The 20,017-nt window shown below is 45.0% G+C and overlaps 1 protein-coding gene and 1 long non-coding RNA gene across 2 annotated transcripts in view; both read right to left on the minus strand.

The window, feature by feature from the left end:
• Nucleotides 1-15,364, minus strand: part of svep1 (sushi, von Willebrand factor type A, EGF and pentraxin domain containing 1) — a 67,129-nt gene extending 51,765 nt beyond the window's left edge. Inside the window, exon 1 of the mRNA XM_034556694.1 lies at nucleotides 14,112-15,364. Coding sequence (XP_034412585.1) covers nucleotides 14,112-14,678 — 567 coding nt within the window. The 5' untranslated portion in view covers nucleotides 14,679-15,364. The remainder of the gene's footprint in view (nucleotides 1-14,111) is intronic.
• A 405-nt stretch (nucleotides 15,365-15,769) lies between these two features.
• On the minus strand, nucleotides 15,770-18,849 carry LOC117747960. Its single transcript, XR_004611511.1, has 3 exons — nucleotides 18,558-18,849; nucleotides 18,316-18,347; nucleotides 15,770-15,890 (listed from the first exon to the last, which is right to left on the minus strand). It is a non-coding gene; the product is annotated as an uncharacterized LOC117747960 (long non-coding RNA).
• Nucleotides 18,850-20,017: the final 1,168 nt, after the last annotated feature.

Here is a 20,017-nt window from a genome sequence, read left to right on the forward strand (position 1 = left end):
ACATAAAGAGTCACATGTGTTTGTTGAACCAATCATGTGCAGTGTGTGAACAACCTATTTATGACACCAGGCAGTCAAACTGAACCCAAACTGGTCGAACTGATCAGGGATCAGATCAAATGTGTAACATGGAGCACTTGGGATTTGTGTGTCATTTTTACTTTTTTTTCAAACCGTTTCTTCTTCTCGACTGACACTAAATGAAAAACACACCACGGCTCGAAAGACAAGTCTGACTGTTATTCTCTTGCAAGGTTTTTCCTATCCTCGAGATCCAGCTTCCCAAAAACAGAAATTTTGATTTGCATGCATTCGAAAGCGGATTAAAAACAAAAACAAAAAAAACAACAGCAAAAAAAACGCAACCCAACTGCATCCGTTCGGTCGGAAGTGAGAGTGCTTGTTTTGACAGGCTATCTGGCCTTGGCTCGGGTGGTAAAAATAACAACAACAACTCGGCGGGTGGCTCAAAAGAACAACATGCGCAATGGCAGACACACGACTCGACTCCGGTATTATTGAGCAACGTCTCCGGGGACGCATTTAAAAAATAAAACTAGGTCACTTGCAAATATCAATGCGTTTCCCGTTTGAATCGGTGATCCCACAAAAACATCTTGTTTTTGTTTCTCCTGCACTGCAATGCCTCGCAGCAAAAGAAAAGGCTTCAGATTGAACATTACCGTGACTTTTTAAAAACACTTAAATGAAACGCCCTCGTGCATTTTACTTGAACGTTACGCATTTCTGAACATTAGTCTTCGACCTTTGATTCCTGTAATTCAGCTCTTGTTTTGCTTGGTGGGTAGCCACGAGACTGACAGTAAGGAGATTGGTTTCCACGAGGGCCACCCAGGATGCTCAGGGCCATGCAGGTGGCTTTGCATGAGGTAGCATATGTTATTCAAATCTTGCAGGCCTACATCAACCAATTCCCAAAGTAAAAGTTATTAGAAGGATTTCCAACCTCTCAGCTTGTCAGTTACTGTGACCTGACAGTGTGGTATGTAAATCAACTTGTAGATACAAGTATTCCCTCAGATACAGCAGACAGTCCATCACATAAATGTCAGGTCATCTTTTTTTTTCTTTCTTCTCTCTGACTAAGTAGTATCGTTACCTGCTAAAACAAGTTTCAAAGCTCTCCCACATTTTACGATTGGCTGCCAAAAATAATCATCGCCCTCGGAGGTCATGCTGAAAAAATGTTTGTGTTAAAAAAAGGTTAATGTTTGCAACATTTGTAGGTATGGAAAACTATTTCTAGAACAGAAGAGCCATTACCGGAAAAATGCTCCCGATTTGGCCACCGCTAACTGACTCACGGCTACCTAACGATTTAAAAGTCTTCCCCAACGTCTGCCTGTGTGATGTGGATTTTCTCTGCAGGTCCAAACGGAGCCCGGTTTGACGTGAGAAGTGCGATGGCATCCAAAGTGTTGGAAGAAGAGCGCGGAGAGTCAGGTAATTGCCAGGCTGGACGGTTTCTGTCAAACTCGATCGGGAACGACGAGAAGAGAGAGAGAGAGAGAGAGAGAGAGAGAGAGAGAGAAGCCGACTCCACGATGTGACGCCGAGGGGGGAAAGGCCATCTTGGCCGGAGAATGAGAAACTCATTCAATTACCTCCCCCCCATCCCCCTCCTGGTGCTGTGCTGGCGGAACGAGGCGCTGAGAGACACATTTAAGGCATTGACCGTGTTCCGATCGGACACAAGGCATTCTGGGTAATTGGACAGGGCGAGCTGGTTTGATTGAGTGGGAGGAAGAATAACAAGAGCAGTCACGGTCTGCGAGCCAGTTGGACGATAGCGGGGTCGGACCGACTTGGCAATCCGCCTCATGTCATCTACCTCGGGGTACTTGTATTACATTTCATTTTCTATGTTCGGGGGTTCGACGTTTTTCAATATTTAAATAACATGTTTTGTTTCTCTCAGCATATACAGTATATCTTTTTTTTTTTTTTTTTTTAAATGGAGGTCTCGACCTCCTCTGTTGTATTTTGACATTTTTAATGTTCTCCAACTGGATGTACATGGTTTGCACAATATGTCAATGAGTGCACGGTGTGTGGTTACTGGCTAATATATGCGTTTGTGCTCCCATGATAATTTTAATCAGATGAATACCAGCGTGCTTAATACGTTACACATGCATTAGGTTCAATAATCCATGAACTAATATAGCTCCGGCTTTTTGGACATGTTTTTCTTAAACGTCACCAATACATTGTCCAGGAGTTATTCTGTGATTTTGCCTTCGAGCAGCAGCAAGTAGGTGGTGAGCGTGATATCATGGCTGTTAGTGGAGAAACTCTGCCTCTCTTCTGACAGATTCATCTCTCTATGATCGGTCAGCATCGATAAAGCAAAACCAGGTTCGTAACATCGATGAATGAATTAGTGAATGTCGCTGCCACTAATCTGTATGGCGGCTGTGTTGGAAATGATTTTGTTTTTTAACAGAATTACGCTTTAAGAGGGCAAGAAATCCCACCGGTTATGTCATATTTGTGACATTCATGAGCTCATCGCCTCCTCACACAAGCAGCACAGAGCCACCGCAGAAGCATCTCTGAGGCCGAGCTTTGATTTTTGAAATAAACAAAAGTAAAGTGCGGTGAAGGGCGATGATTTTTTTGACTCCAGACTGGCGTGTGTTGAAAGTGCTTCTACGGAGGGAATGATTCGGGGACTGTCGCGGGCTTAAAGTATCCATGAAGATGTACCCCGCCTCGTCCAGACTTAGCTTAGACCGCACTGTGGAGACGAGACGCAGCATTTTTCCTTTGTCGCAGTGTAGTTGCATTTCTTCCTCGTGTTCTTCCTGTCCTCCCCTCCTTTCTTCTCCAGAGGGGTTTATTTGTCTTGGCACCAGCTGCCGGTGGAGATTTCCTCTAATAGAGTGGGGAATTGGAGAGACGTCAGTGTTTGTAGCATATGTTAATGGGGAGGTTTCGATTTGTTGACTCGGCCCTCATTGGTCGGCTCCGTTGATAAGTTATATTAGACTTTATGAGCCGGGAGGTCATTCGAAGAGGACGACACATTTTGGGATTGCATAGACTGGGGCCGAGAGTTGCCATGGATTTCAACAAAAGCCCCTCAGCCTTCGCCATAAAGCCAGAGCGATGTGGACCCAGACGACGAAGTCGCACATGCTCGTTCTCCAGGAAAATACTAAAATATCAAAACAAATAGTCTGTTGCTGGGGAAACACCTCCGTTTTATTGTTTGGATACCCTGAATTGAAACAGATTATTTGCGTGTGTTTTTGTGTTCTGCTCAGTTGGATCGTTCGTATCCGGTCCTGGCGGACGGCTTTCTTGCCAACACAAAGCGTTGCAAACATGAGCTAATTAAAGTTGAGGCCAGAGCACATTTTTGCCTCTATATTCGGTTAACTACCTGGAACAGGAGGATGAAAACAAAACTAATAAATCCAGAAACAAAAAAATCTTGCCCAATTAGAGCTGAAGAATGTGAATAAATCACATTAAGCACACAAACAAAGGACAACAGGTCGGCACGCGTGCACCAACTGCCTACTCATAGTCAGTTACACTAACAGAGACGCACATGCGGTCAGAAAAACACGTACACACTCACCAAAGAAAACCACTGAAATGGAACCTGGCCCTTTCAAACGCTAACCTCCACATAGCAAGTGGTTTACTAATAGACCTCCGCGCCTCAGCACATGAAAACATGTTATTTAGTTTGCCACCACTGGCTCTTTGAAATACTTTTGGTTTCTTCAGGTGCCAACGTATGATGTGTTTGGTCTAACCTAATCTAAAGATGCCAAAGTAAATCCTCATGCGTAAAGATTGTGTGATTGATGTTCCCAAATCACAAAGACTTGCTTTGTACCGTCGCCACAAGATGAAATGTTAGCACTCGTCGAAAGCAGTTAGTTCCTTTATTGAAAATGCATGTTTATTATTCAATATCAGAGGCCAACTGATACATCGGCATGGCAGATGTTTAAAAAAAAACACCTTTTTAGCTGAAGACTGAAGACAACTGGGTATGAAACCATATGCAGGTACAGAGGGATAATAAACGGTGATTTTAATGAAGAAATATTCAAAACAAAACTTACTTAAAAATGAAATCCGACAACACGAAAACGGTACCAAATAAACAGACATGTGCACAAGGGCGATGAGACAGGGGAACACAGGGTTTAAATACACTGAGATTAGACACAGGTGGATCCAATCAGGGGCGGGTAAACAAACAAAAAAGGCAGGAAGTGAAGCGAGCACGGCACGCAAGAGGCGGGGACACAAAGTAAACCAAGTTTGTGACAGATGAATACTGCAGCACAGAAATACCAGAGGAGCTATCGTCAGATCGTGTCATCTCTCAAATATTAACCCGACTAAAAAAATCCAGCATCAGTCGAACTCAAAACACACAAAACAGTTTAATGCAAAAGAAATAAGACAACCGACTAGTGGAAACAGTGAGATCAAGAAACCACTGTTTTCTAATGATATTCATCATCAACAGTGCATTAAAACGCAGGCCTGTCACAGCTGACGCCCCCCTGACCTTTGACCCTGCCAACAGAGTATTATTCATCCTCCTCAGCGCCACACCTTCATGAATCACACATTTTCCTGTAGCTCTCCATCTCAACACCCCACCCCCTCACCCTTCATGTATCACTTTCTCACACACACACACACACACACACACACACACCCCATTAGGCTGGTGTCAGCAGCACCTATCAATCGCTGAGCAGTATTTTAAGTAAGCAGGAATCTGTGTGTATAGGTGTGTGTGTGTGTGTGTTTGTGTGAATGCACGCTCAGCGGAAAGAGTGTTAGGTTAAGTGAGTGAGCACGATGTGTGTAGGAATGTGTGTGTGTGTGTGTGTGTGTGTGTGTGTGTGTGTGTGTGTGTGTGTTAGATCAGTGAAGCTAAATCTAAGTTTGCATCAACTGCAAATGAGATGCATTTCTAAATAAAGTGCGAAGTCGGTAGAAACTGCTCCTGAAAGTTACGTTGACGAGACAAAAAGTCCGACAAGCATTACATTTGAAACTAAATGAAACGTTAGTGAGTGTTTGTGTGTGATTCATGTTTGCCCAACAGGGACTGAAGTGGTGAAATCCGCCCTCATACGCTCGCAGCAGCTCCCGGAGACTCCCCACTTTGTAGATCACATTTTTATGACAGGATTTACACTCCTCCTCTCTGCAGTCATTAAAATAAAAACCTCATCTCAGGGGAACAATTAACAAGAGGGGGAAAAGCGCAAAAAAGTGACGGATGCGTACGTTCGATGCGGGAAGGTCGGAAATTACATTTCTGCCCGTCGAGGGGATTTAATGACATCTGTAATTTACAGAGCCGGGAAGTGCAAAGTTCTCTAAAAAGGAGTGAAAAAAAGGTACAGAGGATAATTGTGAGTTATTTCTTTTGGGCCTGGGTTGAAAGACGAAGGTGGTTATGTCCCCTCTGATGCTTGATGTACCAGGGGGAACATTGGGGAACATGCAAAATACCTCTCAGGTAACAGTAACGAACAAAGAATGAGTGGTTTCCATCCTCAAGCTGACCAATACACTGTTGTTTCTCTGGAAGAAGGGTCAGGCACACTCATGAGTCGTTTATCCTTTTGCATGCATGTCCACAAACACCTCAAATCTACTGGTGCATAAATCTGATATATTGGGTTGGTAATAAAACAGATGGGGTGACCAATACACTTTAAAATAGAGTTTCTTACCAATTTCTAATTATGCAATTTATTAAAACGTTCTAAAACTATTTAAGTGAAATTAGCAAAAGCCTAAAAGAAATGTTCGTGCACAATCTTTTGTATCTTAGTTTAGAAGTGACGTGTAGTTACTGCTGCACAAACACACACACCGTTGTTTCCACTGGCCTCAATCACCTCATTTTTATTCTCTAATTCTTTCTCGGATTGGAGTAGCTGGTTTTTTGGCCGGAGCGAAGCCCAGTTATTTGACCGCAACAGCTTTAGCCCGAGGCCAAGTGGGACACTCTCCACGAGGTCCAAACCAGCGCATACCGACTGCGTACACTGACGCGCACCGAGAGAAAGAAAAAAAAAACGCTGGAGCGTTTCCTTCGAGGCAGGAAGATTAGGCGCGAGGGAGATGTGGAGACACACGGCAAACAGAAAGAAGTGAGCGAGAGAGAGAGAGAGAGAGAGACGTACTTCCTGGTGTTCAGGAAAACAGGAGACAGGGAAAAGCAGACAGTGATTAAAACAGCAGTCGACCAGACAGCGACGACCATCGCAGCAGCCAAAGGCTTAAATCAGCAATAAGCGCAGTCATTTACAACCTTTCAGCGAAGTCTGCAATAACTGAACAAAAGACGGCAAAACCTTTTAAGCCGTCTGAAGGTTCTAGACATTCGTTAGACAGTTCCCCTTCCAACGAAGTTACATTCAGATCCTCTCCATACATTTAAGATCCATTCAAATCCACCGATGGCTCGGCTCCCAGCGTCTCCAGGGTCTGTCCGACATGACATCAGTGTGTGCTTTATTAGATGAGTTGTATGGTGGGCGCACGTTTCCTTTGGTAAGCAATGAGGTGCTCTGTGAAACCGAATCAGCTCGTTTTCTGAACGGTTAACGGATCAACGCCAGGATTCGTCTCGGCGATGAGACGGATGGGGAAACTGAACGTCGAGTAAGATGGCAAAAGACGGACAGGAAGGATGAAGAAGGCAGGTGAAGGACGTAGCCCGGTCTCTCTGCTGCGCTGCTATTTTACAGATTGTGTATCGCTCGGCTTAAAAGCTTTTTGGTCGACCGAATCGCTCGTTCACAAGCAAGATAACCGGCGTTTGCAAGAAGCGTCGAATGACTTCCATATTTAAGATGTTTGTCTTGCAGTCTGGAAAGATTCATCGATTGCCGTTGCACATATCGGGCCTCTTTGGGGTTATTTACTGCGATACATGCATCGTGAGCTGCAGTTAGCTCCCCGTAGCCGTGACCGCTGACCTCGGCTGACCTTTCGGGGGCCCGGCTGTCTGTCAACACTTCCCAACAGATATGTTGCAGTCGAGAGATTTCAAAGGGTGCCGAGTCATCAATACACGGCGACGGGCAGAAGCATCAGTTGAAACACGTCCGTCGACCGCGTCTTCGTGAACACGATTATTCTCGATACTCTGTCCGAAAATTAATCCCCCAAAAAAACGGATGAAACTATTCGTGAAGCCTTTCGCGCTCGTCGCCATCGGGCCAGCTTGCTCGTTGCGTAGTGTTTGTGTGAGATAATGGCGAAACGAGGAGGCCTCGGGGCGCTTCTAGACGTTCAGAGGTCGGAAAGTAGGCCTCCGTTTCTGGAAAATATTTGGTGTCCATTTCAGAGAGGAGGGCAGGGGTGAGCGGAGTGTGACGAGAGACGGAAAAAGGAGTGCACGGGCCGCCGTTAAGTCATAAAGGCATTTTCAAGTCATGGCTAGTTAGTTATGCACACATCTATCTTTAAACTGACAAATGACTTACTGTTACAGAGCAACTTAATCTGATATTTGCATCTTTTGTTTCTGGTGAACGTGTAAAAGTCTGTCCAATATTCACTGTCTTTTAGCTCCGATATGTAATTCACTATCATAAAAGACAAAGAAAACCTGCAAATATTCCTTTTTAATATTCGATTTAATCCAAATATTTTGGCATGAGTTAACCTGAAAAAAAAGAAAACACTTCAAAGAATATCAATGATGATAAAATGGGGGAAAAACTGCTTTGTGAGTGAGAAAAATGCACCAAAGTGCCTCAGAGAAGCATATTTGAGGTCGACGGACACATTTTTGAAAGGAGAGAATGGAGAATATTCTGTCAGAATGAATCAGCGTGAAGAGGCCCAGAACCAGTGTCAAGCATTTCTTCCTCCTAAACCCAAGACACACACACACACACAGGTCTATGCTCTCCATCACCATGACGGTGTAAACTACACGCCAATCGGGTAACCCCCGTAAAGTATGTGTAAGGAGTGGTCTTGATACACTATTTAAAAGTGTGATCATTTTGAGGAAAAGACGTTTCTCCGATTACAAAATGATTTCAGCCCCTGAAGGTAAAGTGTGTGATGTTATTAAGTCAGGAGTTATATTAGGATATCTTGTTTCAACTAAATTACATTTGAAATATATCATTAAACTGACTCTGGTGTAAACAATACCATACATTCATACATGAGAGGAAACTCAAAAGTTATTGTGAGCCAGAAAAAGGAAGAGAAGAAGAAAACAACTGGAGAACCGTGATTCCAATCTCCTCAAATGAGGCGCGGGCTAAATCTGAAGGTGATGATTATTGAGGCAATGTTGTACTTTGAAGCCTCATTTCACTGTGCTGATAAATGATTGCACAGATATATGAGGTGCTATGAACAGAAATCCACTGCAGACATTTGAAATGTGTTTTCTGGCGTCTGTGGACGTTCCTGTCTGGCCTCTCTGGCTCTTATCGGGTCCTTTCTGGCTGGTAGGTGAGGCCTCCATCTTTCTGTCTCATTCAACCCTGAGAGGAGGAGGAGGAGGAGGAGAAGAAGAGGGAGAAAGCAGACGGACTGAGGGGGAGGAAATGATTACGGGTGAGATGGCGGGAAGTGGCAGTTACGCAGACAGGAAACAGATACTTTTCTTATCGTCTTATCGCGGCCTCGGGGACCGGATCAAAGAGATACACCTTGCTTTCATTTTGTTGCAGCGGGCACTTGTTGGCATCGGCTCTTTCACTAGAACTGCAGTCGCGTTCTCTTTTACTTCAGAGTCCGACACTTGTATTTCAGGGAGGTTTAAAAAGGGGAAATAACTTCACTCCCTCCGTGTTATCTCCCTAAAGTGTCCCTTCCCGCAATCTTATACTGGAGTGAGACTTGAATTAAAAGTGCTGGTGAGAACTCACTGGCTTGTTTAAACTTCTGACTTGTGCCATAATAAGCAAATGTATTTTCTAGAAAATTAAGAGGCCGCTGAAAATCAGCCGCCGTAAAAAAAAAAAAATTCCAGCGTTCAGGTGATGGAAGGCGTTCATTCCCCCCCCCCGCCCCTCAATTTGCTGCACCCTCCCGTCTCGTGATCGGTTGTTCAGAAAGCCAGACAGAGGCTCCGACCCTCAAACGTTAGCGTCAAGTGTGTGTGTGTGTGTGTGTGTGTGTGTGTGTGTGTGTGTGTGTGTGTGTGTGGCACTACAGACAATTTGCACAATCTTTACAGCACGTCTCCGCAGGCCAAATATAAGCAACTTACACGTGCCTCATTTCATCTAATAGACAATGTTTTGAAAAACCATCCGTATTTTGGCTGTAGTGCGTCAAAGCTGACGACGGTAACGTTTCTCCTGCCTGACGCGCTGCCGGGGAGGTCTGCGGCTCTGGAGGAGAGAGAGCATGATTGAAGGGCATGGAAATGGGAGAAATGGAAGAAACGTCTGTGGGCCACTGGACCCACAGGGGGGGTGGGAGGGGGTGCCTCAAAAACAAAGCCCTCAATATTTGTTTCGCTTATTGTGGTTTGGCACAGCTCAACGCAGATGGCATCGTGTCAAGGGGAGCTGTATGAAGTGCGATTGACAAGCATTCTCCTTCTCCGAAACATCAACTTGGACTAAACTCTGCATACTGGACAAATATAGGCTTTCCAACTGGAAAAAAAAACAAAACATGGCGGCCACTTGGGGAGCTGCCAAATTTCTGCTTAACTATCCAGCACAATGTGTTTCTGAATAATATGAGGTGACGACTAGAGCTTGTAGTCTACTTTATTCATCTCAAGACTATTTAAATGAAAAGGTGGAATCTAAACATCTCCGCACTCTTTTCAGATTGAACTGATTCTCGGTGGATGTCTGCAGGACTAAAATCATGCATGAAAAGGTTCGAGCGATTTTGGGTCGGATTTATGACTCTAAAGCTCTGAGTTGAGGACACACAGGGTCTATAAATAGAAGCACATGCATTCTCATGCACTCACTCCCGTTTACAGTCTTATTACATGGCCTCTCCGAGTTGTACAACCGTGCAAAGACTTGCAGCGGGTCCATAAACTGTGTGTGTGCGTGTGTGAAAAATTAACACACCTGCAGATTTCAGTATCAGAAACCCAATGGCTGGCTGACCTTTTAGTAAGTGGCTAACGCCTGTACACTACTGTAAAGTCTGATTTAAACCAGACTCAGCAGAGCCTAAGCAACAGTCCGGTAAAACCATTACTGCGAATAACCACCAAGAAAGAGCCACATTCTTTCTATCAATTAATTCCCTGACCCAGGGCTTTTTTCCCCCCCTCTTTCTTCCCCACATTTTTTCCTCTCATTCTTCCATCTTTCTTCACACGCTGCCCATCTGTCTGCGTCTTATGCAACTGGGAAGGCCGACTTCACACGGGGAGGCCGCCAAGTCCAGTTTAGTGGTCGTGCGTCTTTGCCGCACGAGAGCAAGAGGGGGTTTTTAACTGGCAGCGGCATGGCAACCCAGAGGCGAATCTTCCGAATGAAGACGGATGATGAGACAAAAAACAAGTGGTGCCGGGTTTTTTTTTTTTTAAACTGGTTCATACCGATACCGTCCTTTTCTCTCCCTCTCAAGCGGACACTTGAATCCAAAGCGAGCTATAATTATCGCAACAATGGAAACTGACATAATTCCTGAATCAACAAGATTACCAGCTATCCACTAGAATGAAACTAAAGACCTTGAGCCATATTCCCTTGAAGATATTTAGTCATGTAAAAAAAAGGCAAATGCATGGAAAATAAATCAAAAAAGAGCTTAAAAAAAGAGCCGGAAAAAGGATTGACTTTTTCAGGGCAATTATAGTGAGCAGAGAGGAAGGGGATGTGGTTCAGTCGGAGGAGGTGTTGTGAACTACTTCTACTTCAGGTACAGTACAGGGCTTATTCCTCAGAGGCCTGAAAGCTTTTACTGAAAGTCATCAATCAGCTCCTCCCGTGCACGGCGGTCATGAGAGTGCCGGGGAAAAAAAACTGCAGTGAGTGATGTCATCAGCTACCAACCAGGTTGTCATGTCGGACGCCAGGTTGAGGAGAGACAGAATGAGGCACGGTGTATCCTTATGACAGAGTGCTTAAGTCTTAATAAACTCATCGTGTGTGACATTTATCCTCATCTGCATTATTTCAAACACACAATGATGTGCTGGTTTACATCAGCAGAGAGAGACGAGAAGCGCTTCAGGTGCATTTTGGAAGCGAGGGCGCCGCATCCGACTGCTTTTTGGTACTTTACCAATCTGCCGGTTACGCGGAGGTGTCTCTCAAGCTCTCTTTTGTCATTCTTCTATTACATTTAGAGTGAGAAACCCTGAATGCCCTCAAGGAAAGACTGTCAGGGAGTCTAGTTTCTACAATGAATTGACGCCTTCGAGTGTGGCCATTCAGCACGGCTAGAAACACTTTTACATTTAGATGTGAGCTAGAGAATGTGACTTATGTGGCTACAACAATATCACCTCACTTCACTCACTACACGAATATGAACTCTGCTCATTCGTTCAACATATTTCTCAAGTAAATGTACCGAAACTAAGCGGAGATATCAGGAAATGTCTGAATCAGAATTCACTTTGGAAGCGAACGTTGACGCTTTAACTTGCCGTCTGAAGTATGAGGTGAAAAGTGAGACGGCAGACAGACAGACAGACAGACAGATAGCAGAGACGCAGAGTGAGACAGCGATGAAGAGCGCTGGAGGAGAGCCCTGTCTCTACATGCACGGCCGGTGGAAAAATGTCTCTCTTAATGGATCCCAGCTTTCTGCAGCACTTAGAACAGCCAAGACCAGCCAAGGGAATAAAATATGGCATTATTATTATTATACTGCAATTATCAATTATCCTCTCTCTCTCTCTCTCTCTTTCTTTGTAACACAGATGCACACATTAACACACACACACACACTTAATGTTTCCCTTGAAGGCTAGGATGGATACACGGGGCGCATGGAGGCACGTGTACGGGCAAACGCGCAGAAATACAAAGTATGTGCACACACACACACACACACACACCGCAAAATTCCCAATTTGACGCACCGAGACAGTCGGTGCAAGACGACAGGCGAATATGTGCTTTGATTAGATTAGTGTTAGCAGACCCGTCCTTTACGCAGCTAATGGAAAGAGACGACAAACGCTCCTCCCCCCTCATGAAGACTCAATAACGCAGACATCATGGCCATAAATCACGGAGAGGCCTGTTTTTATTTGTATTTTTACTTCCCCGGTCATATGAAGGCACAGTAAATGTTCTGGAGCACCGGCTGATTCTGCTGCTTCTCGGTCTGTATCTGCTAGGCTCATCTATCTTTCCAAAAAAGGCTGCACGGCGCTCTCCCATTACTCACACATCGCTCGAGTCAGGCGTACGGACGCTCACCTTAGAGACGGCGCGCTGGAAAAAGAAATACGGCCGTGTGTTTTTGCCACGATGAGTGAAACGCAGCATGAAATCTAATCTTTCATTCGAGTCAAGACTTTGAATCGATAACAACGTTGGGAAGCCAATTTAAGAGGCAGAGCAGCGGTGCACACACTTTTTTTTTTCCATAGCCATCTTTGGCAGATGTAGACTACTACATCACTGGATGAATCACCCAAAACATTCTGAGTGTTTGTGAACAATGATAAAGGCACTAAAGCCCCCCCAGAAAGGCTTTTCTTGGTATTGTTGTGGTCTTTAGCAGCTGGGATGTAGCCAGCGGTCTCCTTATCAGCACTTCACTGAGGATGGCGAGCTGAAAACCTGCCCTGAGGGCCGAGCTTTCAGCACTAAGCTGGAGGATACATGCGGCACAAGGCAATTAGCTTTCAACAGGGATGGACTGGAGGGCAAAGCTGTCACAACTCAGCTTACCTACCACTTGGTAAAACTAGGCTGACATGATTGACATCTTTTATTGACTAATGGAAAGTTAGTGCGGTCGCGTCGAGGTGGTACAGGTTTGAATATGGATTTGTTAACACTGATGGTTTTAGTCTTTGTCGCACCTCGACAACCTTTTTATTCAACACTTCATCACTGCACAGACGCAAGCTTCGCTATCTGGACGACCGTCAACCGTTTCATCCTTTTATTGTGCACGTGCACATGAGCTTCTCTGACTGCACCCAGTCTTTACATCTATTGTGTATTTTTGTCGCCACGCCATGAGTGTTAGCCATCTGTCCTTCCATCTGTGAGGACTAGCAGCAGACTGCAAAATAACATAAAGTAGCTTGATAACAGGCGGCAGTATTTACATGTTAACAGACACCAAAAGCACCTGAATCTTGACTTGTGTATAATTCAACATAATGCTCACAAAGCTCCGATGAGCCGAGGTGTGTGTGTGTGTGTGTGTTTACACAGGACCAGGCCCTATACCACCTACACAGCTTTTACAGCTGGGCTATTTGGACTTGATGGATGAACTGTGCCATATGTCCGTGTGTGTGTGTGTGTGTGTGTGTGTGTGTGTGCACGCGTGGTTTGGTGTCAGCCAGCTCCAATCAACAAACCATAAACAAGCTAACATTTTGACCCCTTGTAATCCCGCTTAACCGCCAAACCCCTGCCTCCGAAACCAATTCAGCCAAACAACCGGTAATGCTTCAGTTTTAGAGACAAACACGTCAGGAACAATGACACGAAGTAAAAGGAGTATTTGGCTGAATCAGTAATATCCATATCCATTCAGAAAGCTTCATCTGAGCCCGCAATTCACAAACCAACACAAGATTCTTGCTTGTATGTACTTCAGTGTTACATGAAAGCAGTTCATTGTTGTCCATCAACGTGCACACATCTGCACATCACTCTTCATCACTCTTTATTTTTATGACTGGAAACTCCTGAGCAATTAGCAGGCGAACGGCTTCCCCTCTGGTGTGTAATTTAGAGGCAGGAGCAGCAACACTCACTGACAGCCTCTCACACACACACACACACACACACAGAGGAGAGATTTATGAAAAGCAACACCAGGTTCATTATTAAGAGCCAAGTAAATGCTCATGAATGCACCTGCAGGCACACTTAGACACACAAACATGCCCTCACTGACATAAAGGTTCACTTTATCTTCAGGTTCTGACTCACCGCTGCCCTTTGGAAGGCTCCCTTCGTGTAGGTGCCGCCTCCTCTGTAGTTGATAGCCGGGATCTCCTGGTTGAACAGGGAACACTTGTGCTGGTGGGACTTGGGCGCTGAGATGTGGTCCACCCTCGTCACCACGTGGGTCTTGGATGAGAAGGTGACCAACGCCACCCTCGTGTCCTCGGGCGCGACAGGAAAGTCGGACAGCATCTTGCGTACGAACCTCAGCTCGCTCAGGAAGTTGTTTGCCCCGACGCTGGACGACTCATCCACCAGGAAGACCAGGTCCAAGCAGGAGCTTTTCTCCCGTAGCACGCGGACGTTTCGTTTGAAGGCCTGGCCGAGGCGCTCCACTTTGCGCTCTGCGCTCTCCGACAGGTTGCCGGCTGACGAGGAGGACGTTACGGTTGGCATCTGCCTGGACCGGCGGGACTGCAGCTGGGGTTGTGATTGTCGGGATTGTGGGGATTGTTGGGCTGCCGGCCAGGCTGCGGTCCGTGCATCCAGGATGCACAAGACCAAAAGGCAAGAAGTCCATGATGGTGTTAAAGAGTACCTTTGAGAAAACATAGTGACAGTCAGCACAACGCCTGCACAGAAGAAGGACTTTGCAGAAAAAAAAGAAAAAAAGACAACGTGGATCCTCTTCTCAGGAGGGAATTCAGTGAATTTAAATATTTCCTATGCCTGTGTCAGCCTCCAGGAGCATAGCGGACAGTTCAGTGCAGAGTTCCTCGAAAGCATTGTTGAAAGAAGATGAGGATTCTTCTCTTTTGATTCAAAATGTGCGTCTGACCATCTGCTTCTCTCACTCTCCAGTGGAAGAAAACTCCGGTCCGATCTGGAAAAAAAAATGTTTCAGCTTGCTCGCAAAAATCTGCCTCCAAAGAATTAATCTGTATATCTGTCTTTCTCCTTGCTTTGAGTACAGTCTGTATATTTAAATGTATTGTTTGTTGAGAGGATACAGCGTGATGTCCTTTCTCTCTCCTTCTTCCAGCCGCTTCTGTCTGCGAGTCAATCTTGTAGCCTGTGCATCAGATCCAGAAAAAAAAAAGCCAAGCCTCTTCAATCTTCTCCGGTCCTGGTGTGCTGCCCCCCTCAGGCTCCTGTTTTCCTACGTGACGCTCCTGCCTGCACCGTCAGCCAAGCACTGAATGCTCGTTCCCCTCTTCTCTCCAAATCATTTAAAAAACACACACACACACAAACACACACACGCCGGAGGAGGACGGAGGAAAGAAAGTTGAGACAGAGAGAGGCTGAGGGGAAAAAAGGGGGCAGTCCAGTCGTGGCCGTGAAGTCCTCCTCTCCCCCCCCCCCCCCCCCCTTCATCTCTCCTCCTCCTTTTCTCTCACCTCCCCCCTCTCTCCCTATCTCTTGTGTCTCTCTCTCTCTCTCTCTCTCTCTCTCTCTCTCTCTCTCTCTCTCTCTCTCTCTCTCTCTCTCTCTCTCTCTCTCTCTCTCTCTCTCTCTCTCTCTCTCTCTCTCTCTCTCTCTCTCTCTCTCTCTCTCTCTCTCTCTCTCTCTCTCTCTCTCTCTCTCTCTCTCTCTCTCTCTCTCTCTCTCTCTCTCTCTCTCTCTCTCTCTCTCTCTCTCTCTCTCTCTCTCTCTCTCTCTCTCTCTCTCTCTCTCTCTCTCTCTCTCTCTCGCCCTGACAGTGAAGTGAGGTTCGATGTCAGTGCAGCGCCTGGTCTGTCAACCTGTCGACAGTCCCAAGAAAACATCAGCTTCAGCCACCGTGATCAACTCCACATGTCCACGCCGAGCACATCGGGTAACCTGACAAAAGAGATCAAACAAGAGTGAGAGTGAGAGCTGGGATGAAGAGGGCCAACAGATTTAAGAAGTAACATCACACAGAGGCAGAGTTTGGCTCAGTTCGGAGGAAGGTCTGAAATGTTGATGAGAGAAGAAACTCTTTAGATTTGTCTACTTTATTACTTTCTTCCTCCACCACAGGGACTCCTCGACTCTGCTGTTTCTCTCCATCTATTAAATCTCATATAGCCGCTCCCTCCTTCTCCTTCTCTCTTCGCTGTGATGTTTTCCCTCTGTGATTTTATCTGTAACCAAAACAAAGGCAACCGGTGTCACAGAGGCACACGGCGCCTATTAAACCAAAGGCCTGAGATTTCCAGCAAAGCGCTGACTTCACAAGGAGCTGTCGGGGCTCAGAGTCAGAAAACAGAGAGAGGAAGAAACAGGACAAGGAACACAAAATAAAGAAAGGAGGGAGATCGAGTAGAAAATGAGATGCCCTACATGGCCAAAAGTATGTGGACGTCTAAGTGTTACGACCGCATGTGGTTGTGGAACATCTCATCCCCAAACCATGATAATCAATCTGCTGCTATGACAGCCTCCATCGTTTGGGAAAAGCTTTCCACGAGAGTTTGGATACCGGCTGCCGTGATTGGCTCCCGTTCAACGACAAGAGCATCAGTGAGGTCGGGCACTTTTAAATTTAGTTAGACGAGGCTGAGGCCGGCCAGTCCTGCTCCTCCACGAAAACCATTTATTATACCGCAGGATAAACATTTCCCTTGTTCTGGGCCGCCAACAATTATTTCCTTGATACATAATTTGGTCTATGAAATTTTAGAAAGATGTGACGTCTTCAAATGTCATGCTTTGTCCAGAAAACAGTCCAATCACATAAGAGAGGGACATGCAGAACATCGTCACAAGTGATTTGGTGTTTTTGGTTGAAAAATGATGATCAGGTGATTGATTCAGCTTCGATCAGGTCATAAGTGGTCGAGCCATAACCATGAAAAAGGTCAGCAGCGATGCCTGATACTTTTGACCAAAAGAAAAACCAAAAACACATCAAGAAAAGAGTAATAAAAAGGGAGAAAGTGAAGAAATTAAGAAGTAAAGAGCAAGATGAGGCGACAGAAACTGTAAAAAAAAAAAAATAAGCTGAGTTGACAGAGTGTGTGCGTGTGTGTGTGTTTCCACCGCAGCAGTCCAGTGCAGTCAGTCTTAGGCACACAGTGTTTATTAGTCAGTATAAGCTCGGCTCTCTCTGTCTCTCTCGTTTTACAGCACTGGAAACTTCTGCACCAAAGAGGTGGGAAGAGAAATTAGCGTCATGCTGGCCAGATAAACACACACACACACACACACACACACACACACACACACACACACACACACACACACACACAGATCTACACACAGATAGACACAAAAAATACACGCTCTCGATGCTGAAAGGGGGATGAGCACAGCTGTGACTTCCTGGTTTTTGGCACTAGAGACGCCTCACCAGACTTGGTGGGGGTCCCATGGGAGATAAGGGGGTGGTGGATGGAGAGGAGTGTGTGTTGATGCGGGGTTGTGCGTTTGGTCAAACTGAATATTCAAGCTAAATCTGTATGTTCTACGCATAGATGTACTAGATATCCACACATTGTGACAGTAATTGCACTGTACAATACTAGAATGATTGAAAAGAAAGGTTTAAATCATGTTATGATGTTTTTACAGATAGAAAAAATAGGTCAACAGTCACCATTTCAGTCATAAAGCCGAAAGACTTTCTTCTTCTTCAGTGTTAAAATGTGCAGCGAGGCATAACAAGATGTACAGCCGCCCATTTAGCAGAGTCTAAACAATTTAGAATCCAAATAAAGAAGTTGTTGAGAGACATCAAATTAAACAAAATACAAAAACGACTGAACAAATAAGCACACACATGCTCATTCAGTCGGCCGCATATCAAATTTAATGTCTGCCTTTCGAAAAAAATTCCAGGCAATTTAAGGGCCTTTTTTTAGACCTGGGCTTTCAAAAACAAAAATTAAGAACTTTTTATTTTTTTTTGAGGATCTGTGGGAGGCATGTCAACACAGGATGAAGGATGCGTGACACACACACACACACACACACACACACACACACACACACACACACACACACACACACACACACACACACACACACACACACACACACACACACACACACACACACACACACACACACACACACACACACACACACACACACACACACACACACACACACACACACACACACACACACACACACACACACACACACACACAGAATATTGGAAAGCGGAAAAAAACTAAAAAATAAATGGAAGATAAGAGTGAGTCACAGAATCAGAGAGCAGCTTTCTTTCTGAGGGTTGCACTCTTTGGAGAATCAGAAGGTCGACACACTGAACACTAACCTCTGGTTTCGTCTTCACTCTTTCTTCTTCCTCTGTAAAAGAAAAAACAGTCGGAGGTCAAAGCTTGCATGGCGAGAGCCTCTTTAATCCCTCTCGTTTACAACTCGGTGCGATACAATGTGGCTCTTTTTGCATGAAAGCTTCTGAACGAAGCGTCGAGATAAAAGTAGACATCATTGTAAATATGAATGTCAACACAACCTTTTTTTTTTTCGATTGTACACTCACACCTGTTCCCTCACCTGACGGCAGGCTGGAGCAGCGGCTACAGCAGCAACAGGTGACGACACATTCCTCGCGTTTCTTGGCATTTCTGTCCTCAAGGATGACGCACAGATGTCACCTCATTGTTTGTACTGTGTGAGCTCAGATAAAGAGGATTTAAAGTATTGTGTTGACTGGTTTGTTTGAGGGGTTGCACATATGTTCATTTCCTTTCATTGGTTACATTACAACAATATTGATCATTGATTATCTTTCAGGAAGTATCAAGTACAAACATTCTGTTTTCTTTTCTCTGATATTGGTTCATGTAATATATTTTGGTTTTAGGCTGCTAGTAACACACAAAAAGACTAAAACATTAATATAAATATAAACAAACAGGCTAATCAATTGAACAAATGTATATATTTTTGATATCCAGATGGATTTCAGTATTGCTTTATCCTCAGTGTGTGTGATACATTGTGTCAGTGGGTCTTCCCATGTCTTTGGATCATTAACCATTAAGAACTACATTTCCCATGAGCAATTGCAAGAACACGCGCAGGTGAGCTCTATTTAAAGTCATTATTAGAGTTGAGGTCCCCGTAATGTCAGATTTTAACGACAGTCACCATATTGACACACTCGTAGACCTATAGTGGAAGGTACATATATAGTTTTGTTGTTGCTAATGTCATAATTTGCAAATGTTACAGGGCGTGTGAGACAAACACAATTAGCCACCACAGAGCAACATTGTAGCTTTCTCTCGTTAGCGAGCGCGTTCACGCCAGCTCGCGTCCGCTGGACGGTTTTAATTAAGTTAATTAGCCGAGCGGCGTCAGTGTAATGTTAACTCTACACAACCTCACCCTCTTGGTCATTGTATCCATGCCTCTTCACGCTGGAAGAGGAAATTAAAGTGAAGCTCACGTGGAGTTCACTTTTACAGGGCCTCACTCTTACGTCGTGACAGTGAGGTCGCACTGCCCCCTGCAGGCGGCTGCATGCCAGTACAACACAAATGGGAAGAAGCTGCTATGACATACTGCGACCGCTTGATGGCGCACTATTATACATGTGTGAGGCAACCATTAACCATTAAAGGGAAATAAAAAAACATCCATACCACTATGAATTAATACTCACTTACCCATATTAAAGGACTCAAAATATGGACTTAAAACTGGATTATCATTACTGTAATGATGTAGAGGTGCAGCTGATTTTACCCATTTTGTTCCAGTAATGTGGATGTGGGTGTCTGTCCCCCAAAAGAGGGAAGTGAGACACGACAGCGTCACATCTGCTGGACACCAGACGTCACATTTTGCCCTCGTTGGTAGTTCCTTAAATCTACTCAGCAGCTTATCTGATGCTATTTCGCAAGAGTTCGAGCTCTGCACGTCTGCAGCTCATTTCCTTCAATACCACTGTTCCCTGCAGAGTTGTCGTGTGTCTATGGTATACGAAGTATGGAAGATCATTCATAAAA

This window comes from Cyclopterus lumpus, chromosome 18, assembly GCF_009769545.1.
Source record: "Cyclopterus lumpus isolate fCycLum1 chromosome 18, fCycLum1.pri, whole genome shotgun sequence".
NCBI classification, from domain to species: domain Eukaryota; kingdom Metazoa; phylum Chordata; class Actinopteri; order Perciformes; family Cyclopteridae; genus Cyclopterus; species Cyclopterus lumpus.